This window comes from Sycon ciliatum, chromosome 1, assembly GCF_964019385.1.
Source record: "Sycon ciliatum chromosome 1, ocSycCili1.1, whole genome shotgun sequence".
Classification (NCBI taxonomy): Eukaryota; Metazoa; Porifera; class Calcarea; order Leucosolenida; family Sycettidae; genus Sycon; species Sycon ciliatum.
In genome coordinates this window covers 50,279,033-50,286,116 of record NC_088643.1, presented here as the reverse complement: position 1 = coordinate 50,286,116, position 7,084 = coordinate 50,279,033, and the positions used below count along the sequence as shown (strand labels likewise).

General features: G+C 48.3%; 1 protein-coding gene across 1 annotated transcript; it reads right to left on the bottom strand.

Annotated features, from left to right (window-relative positions):
- Window positions 1-287: 287 nt before the first annotated feature.
- LOC135830887 (solute carrier family 15 member 4-like) lies at window positions 288-5,820 on the bottom strand. Its single transcript, XM_065343102.1, has 4 exons — window positions 4,908-5,820; window positions 2,808-3,116; window positions 1,937-2,363; window positions 288-868 (listed from the first exon to the last, which is right to left on the bottom strand). Exons 1-4 carry the CDS (start codon window positions 5,592-5,594, stop codon window positions 513-515), a joined length of 1,779 nt encoding a protein of 592 aa, XP_065199174.1. The 5' UTR covers window positions 5,595-5,820; the 3' UTR covers window positions 288-512.
- Window positions 5,821-7,084: the final 1,264 nt, after the last annotated feature.

Genomic DNA, 7,084 nt, shown 5'->3' with positions numbered 1-7,084 from the left:
ATCATGTCATGTATATGCCAAAAGTATTACCTATAACATTGCAAACTTTTGAAAGTGGACTTAAACTGCATGAAGTACCCATTTCCGAAACATATTGAATTATTGATACCATCGGCACACTTTCGTAAATGGTAATTTTTCGGCATGTCTAGCATTGGAGTTCACCCCGGAATAACTGATATTGGCCAACAGCATCTATTGCTGGGCGCGTTGGGGTGCAGAATCAGATGTGATATGAGTGTCCGCAGCAACAACGCCGCCGCCATCGCCACCAACAAGAACAAGAGTAAAAGTGACAATCATAACAAGAGAAGAGGCAGCAGTAGCATTGAGAATTGGTATGCCTGGTTGTCAAAAACCAAATTGCAACAGTAACCAAAGTATCCTCCATTTATCCTGCATCTCTGCAACGAAATCATTAGACAATGACTTGAATACTGACGTCATGACATATGAATACTGACGTCATGACATATGAAACAATACTGTTACTTAGTGTTAGTATTCGGCCATCACACGGACTGTGAAATAGTCACGTGACTTGCCGTCATACTGGTAGTACTGATAGCCCGATAGTCATTGACCCCACCACTGGCACCAGCTGACGAATAGATTGGGACGCGTTTGAAACGCTTGGAAACAATTAGGAACAGGACCAAGCCAACGAGCATGATCCCAGCAAGAGCGATATAGTAGTAGTAGACCTGTCCTTGCTGATCAGACACGTAGAACATGCTTGGGTGGAGCGCGTGAATCAGCAGCAGAGCGCCAACACTGACAATGGACGACAGCCCAATGGACGCATACACCAAGCCAACGGCTATTCCCTTCATTCGTGGTGGTGAGCAAGAATATGCGAATTCAAGAGCTGCACACACAGTACACATGGATTCGTTTCGTAAGCAAAGGTAGTACATATATTGAGTAAAAATAAAGCACTCTAGTTATCATCGCTTGGAATCATGGCTGCCTGGACAGAGCTGAACCATAATGACATTTGGTTGCTTTACTCAACATATGACAACGAATAGAAATAATGGGTTTCGATAAACGGTGTACTAGTAATAGAAGAAAGAGAACGAACTGAGAATGGAAATGTGAAAGAAGGATCCGAACAAGTTTTCGTGCAGCACTCATCAGAAATCATCATTGCACTGAAGAAATGGCAACTATCAATCCAGCTCGTCCTCTTCATCGAGGTTTTTAATCTTAGATTGTTGTCTATCCGCCGGTTATGAAACTTCGTATTCTTTAAACAACAATAGTGAAATCTCTAATTCAAACTGATACAGTTGACTGAATTGGAGATCGAACCAGGGTAGGCCTTGCTTGACGGATTATGCTAGCATAATTTTTCGCATAATTCCTACCGAAATCGATAATCGCATAATTCGAGGCAAATTGCATACGAATCGCATAAATAATGGAATAATCCGCGTGTTCGCATCAAATTCCATTGAGTTGTACATGTTCTACAAGTGCAAGTAGATGAACCAGGAAGTCGTAGGTTTACGACTCCCTTGATAAGATGTCCAGTCCACTACATTCAGTGACGGTCGTAGCTACAATTGTATGTCGGACGGTGCGTTGACCCCGTTGAACTTTTGCTACTACAGTACAACGCCCTATACAAAAAAATCCCCTGTTATTTTGCACAGAACCATCATATACATTAGCAGCATATGTGAGCCTAATGCGGCATAATATGATAACTTTTAGCATAAAAATAGCATAATTCTGCAATTTTTTCTGCAATGCGAAAAACATAATTTCACGAAAATATTAGCACAATCCGTCAAGGCCTAAACCAGGGCCTCATTACTGGTTTCTATCACTAATGCAACTGCCCACTGAGCTTTCTAAGAATAGGGCTACACGCAGGAATATCAGTACATGTATGCCTGAAACATGCTGTGTCCCTGGACTTGGATCTTACCAGACACTGTGATGAAAACTTCAGAAAGGCCAGACAGAGTGTACTGCGGTACTTGGTAGTAGATAGGAAGGCTGGAGACTTTCAGGATCTTGCTGTGTGGATTGGCGCTGTGGTCCGCGGTGGTGAGCGCGTCCCACCTGCCCGCCTTCCTACGTTCCACCTCCAGAGCAGCCGCCGCCATGAGCACGACTATTGCCAGCATCATGCCAAAAGTGATGCGTTTCAAGTGGCTGGGAGGAGTGCCTTTGGACCAGGCCTGCCATCCGGGATAAATGACGCAGATCACAATTGGGGTACCGAGCAGAACACCAATGCTGTTGAAGGCAGTGAAGGACGAGGCCGGAATGTGGAAGGAGCCGTTGTTTGCTGGTGCTCTCTGGATGGGTAGGCGCATTAGATTCCCTTGCGATACGAATGATGTCAACGTCTGCGCACAAAACGATAGAATTGGAATCAAGATACCATTTGCAAGCGCTCAGTGAAGTTGCCCCACAAACGCTTTAGGGATCTGCATGGCAACATGCTTCAAAATATTATTTTTGTGGTAATTGTACCCGCACACACATACACATATACTACTTGAAGTAGTTGATACAGTCATGTTGATCGGTTGACAGCATGTTACACGGCGGAGGACGCGCTGTGTTGAAAACAGTGCTCCTGGCTACAACCATCATCGGTTGGCAGAGCCCCGGTTTATCAAACAAGGCTTAGCTATAGTAACACATCTACTATCACAAGTCTTAAAACGTTTAAACGTGGGAACGTTGGCGGGAAAATTGCTGAAAGGTCAGTGTCACGCAGTGTCTGCGTGTGCGTGGTTGCGTGCGCATGTGTATGTGTGCGTGTGTGCAATCTACCATATTAGTACCTGTGCCAGAGTGATTTGACAAAACATCATGGCGGAGAGAACTGCCAGAACGGAGAGGAAGTTGTGCACCTTGGCGACACGGTTGTAATCGAAGCTGCCTCCATACGTCTTCTCGGCGTACCTCACCCAGTTCGCAAGAGACCCAGCAGAATCTTTCCAGTACAGCCGGTTGGCGCCTTGCCTCTCCTGGGTGAAAACCATGGGGCTTCTCTTGTTTTTCCTCCATCGAACTCGAATGGCTTCCTTGGCAACGGTCCAAGTGTCGGAGATGGGATTTGCGCGCGACGGCATCTCTCCAAGAATGGTTCTCAGGGCCTGCTCTAGACATTCAACGCAGCCCGGTCAAAGTGTACCTGGCGCATGCAGGCCAGCCGGGTCAAGCCGGGTCAGATCATCCGGCAGAAAAACAACCAAAAAAGCCTGCTCAAAACGCAGGAAAACAGAAAGGCGAATTTATTACCAGAAATCGGAAATTTTAGAGAACAAGGCGAACTATCAAAGTCCGCAATTCAAGCAAACGTAGAACCCCCCGGCGCTCACAGGACACCCCGCTCCTGATCAGACCACCCGCACTCTCCTCGCTCTGCCTTGTCGCCTAGGGGGCATGGGTCTAATCAACACGTGCGATCTCGCCAGCCAGTTGGATGACTCCAGGACCATCACGCAGCCATTGGTGGAGCGGATCATTGTGCAAAACACGGAACTAGGTGATGTTCACCACACCATGAAGGCAGAGAAGGCGAAGGTGCGCAGGATCCACTCCGTAAGGGAGAAGGAGACCCTAGTCGCTGTGGAAGAGAGCATCGCTTCGGACTTAAAGCGGTCCAGGGAGCTGGCGGCGGAGAAGGGTGCCTCGTCGTGGCTGACATGCAAACCACTGAAGATGTTTGGCTTCACGCTATCGAAGGGCGCATTTCACGATGCGGTTTCATTGCGATATGGCTGGCCTCTGAAGCGTTTGCCCTCTGCTTGCAGCTGTGGTAAATCATTCACCGTGGCCCATGCTCTCTCCTGCTCAACCGGCGGCTACCCTAGCCTCCGCCACAACGAGGTACGCGACCTCACAGCATCCATCATGAAGGAAGTTGCGCACCAAGTTGTGGTGGAACCGCTGCTAGAGCCGCTGACAGGTGAGAGGATGACGCTACGGTCAGCTTCAACTGAAGACAACGCCCGCCTAGACATCGGTGCCAGTGGAGTCTGGGGAGGTCGGTACGAGCGTTCGTACTTTGATGTCCGGGTTTTCAACCCCCACGCCCCCACCAACGCCAAGTTTGCCTTGCCCGCTGTGTACAAGCGACATGAGCAGGAGAAGCGTCGCCGCTACGAGGAACGGATCACCAACGTCGAGCACGCCTCCTTCTCACCAGTTGTCTTGTCCTGCACTGGAGGGTATGGCAAAGCTGCGACAGCACTCTATGCTCGGCTGGCATCGATGCTCGCCGACAAGAAGCAGGAGCCGTACGCTGCCACAATCTCCTACGTCCGATGTAAGCTCAGCTTTGCCCTCATCCGTGCGGCTGTTGCCAGTCTGCGAGGCCATCGGCACCGCGTGCCCTCAGATGCAAATGACTCGGCCCGATTTGCGGTTGCCATGAGCAGCATCGGTTAAAGCTCCCTCCCGAGGCTCCGTACTAGACTGTTTTCACAGCCATTTTTGCTCTCAGCCTTTTTTTGCTCTCTCGACTGTTTTCACAGCCATTAATTTGTTGCTCTCTCGAAGCAAACGTAGAAGGTAAACGACAAAGCGTGAGTTCTTTTTCTCTTCGCGCCGCTTTTGACTGCCTGCCCCCATCGACTTTGAATGTCCTGACTTCCTGCTCGCCGCTGGCGAGATCGCACTCGAACCAGTTGACCCCAGTTGACCCTAGCCGAGTTTCTGTCGCTTGTGGACGTGGACTGACTACGATTGCGCTAGATTTGCAACAGATGGGGTCCGCGAGTCGTAAAATACCGGTATTTTAGGAATCCATTGTCAGTTTGAGACATTTTTCAGCCAGGTCAGACTGGACCCGGTGTTATCTGTTCAGCCAGGTCGTGCAGTTCCCCAGCCGGGCGCGTGACCCGGCTGACCCGGCCCTCCAGCAGGCCCTGGGTTCTATTTAGTAGGAGAAGCGCAATGACACTGAGGAAATAGAAGACGGGTGGAAGTATGTAGCCGTAAACATGGTAAGATTCCTGAACCTGTATAACTCCAGACAACAAGCCAAGCATGGAGCCTACATTAATGCACCAGTAGTAGCGGGGAAAGAACACCTTGGCCTGTTGTCCACTTTCTCCCCTCAGAGCATGCTGACTGACTCCGAGCGGGATCTCGGTTCCTGTTGATCCTGCGAGACCGAGGCCGAACAGGACTAGCCCAGAGATCACCAAGCCTTCAAGTGAGCTATGATGCTTCTCATCGTGTGCAACATTCGACTCCGCAACGACCGCTGCCAGCAAAAGCAACGAGCCGGCCAACTGCAGCAGCAGTGACACTAGTAACACTCTGTAATGGCCAAACAGAGTGTCCGCTAGTAAGCCAGACAGTATTGCGCCCAACATGGACAACTTCGTGCAGAGCAAAGTGGCAATCGTAGCACTGTTTGAGCTCCAGCCCAAGAAACTGTGGAATTCCAAGTATTGCACAAGATTCACGACAAGTCCACCCTTACCCACTCTTTCAAGAAGCGATACTAGCAGAACCGTGTATGATGAGTGCCATTCAGGCCAACTTCGTCGCCTAATACCTATCCTCGGGGAGCCAGTATCGGCAAAAGGTTGCCTTTCGCTGGTGTCACTGTCCATCCTTGGCTTGGGTCACTGAGAACCACGATAGCCACTGGATAAGCTGATGAAAATCAATTTGAAGTCTAACCAAACCGCCCAGAAGTATTGTTTTCATCACAACACAGTCTCATTCTTCTCTTTCGAATAGTCTTCCGCCAGAATCTCTTCTCTTGTCCTCTCCATACCACATTGAACAGCAGCGTCACTGAAGACAACCGATCGTAATCACAAGACATTTCGGTGTGAAGGTACGAACCATTTCCCCAGGAGATAAAGAGTACTTTGGACCTTAGAGACCTGTATTATACCATCAGTAATCAACGGTCCATCCTTCACGATACCAGTGCATCGGAAATCCACGTGCTCTGTCTCATCCTGTCATACTACTGAGTAACTCAACACTCGACAGTGCCGCCAGACATGATGGGATGCGACAGGTTGACTTGTCCTGGCCTGTCATAATAATTATTAGTGCACTAGTGGGATGAGCTCAGCTGTCGGACGGACGGTCACAGGAGCTAAGTTCGCATGCGGCATGGTTCACTGTGACTCCCGGGTACGGACATGAAAATGTCAATGATGGCACTGCCATGCATGTCCGCAGTACTTTGGACATACACATGTACTAGCACTCGTACTGAAGGAAAGTATACTTCTTTGTAAAGTAAAGCTAGGTAGCTGAAGACAGTATAGTACGAGCCTAATGATACATTGAAAACATAGGAAACAGTGGAGCACAAGGAAGTTTTGAGTTAGAGTCCACCAACCAGACCAGAATTTGAGCAGTCAGATGTGTAGAATTTAGACAAGGACTAGTCGACTGCAGAGACATTTCGTTTATCATTACTTCAAAGTAAAATTATTATTATCTTTGATAAAAATTGAGCCTCCCAAGTTGGGTGGTTGTTGTTTTGCGTTGTCGAACTGTGGTTAGACCATATTGTCCAATCTCTAACCATCCCGTTATCGTACCAAGCCAACATTCCATGGAGCCTTGGAATGCAGCTTGTGTTTGGCTCGATGGCGCCTACCTTCCTCTTTTTTGAATTATCACTAATATCCATGAACCTTCCAAGTTGGAAGGCCGTTGGGTGGCGCCATCTTACCGCTCAAGCTCCCTTTTATGCCTTGGAATGTCTCAGTACTCCTTGTCAGTTTGGTACTAAAATTAATTGTGCACGTACATGTATGACTGTCCTGAAAATGATCTGTTACTAGTAGTAGACTTATTATAACCCAATACTAGTTCAGAACTAGTATTAGATAAACCAGTTGTTATAGTTCACGCATATTGTTAGTATGAGGGTCAGAACCGGGTTCAACACCCATATGGTTCAAATGGTCGGCAGGGACCGGGGCTCTGCCAACCGCCGAAGGTTGTAGTAAGGTCATGTTTCCGAACACAGTGTCCTCCACCTTGTTTCATGCTGTCAATCAAACAATAGTAGTAGACTTGTGTCCCACTACATCATACTAGTACATGTGCTCCCCGCTATTCCTGGTTTTAA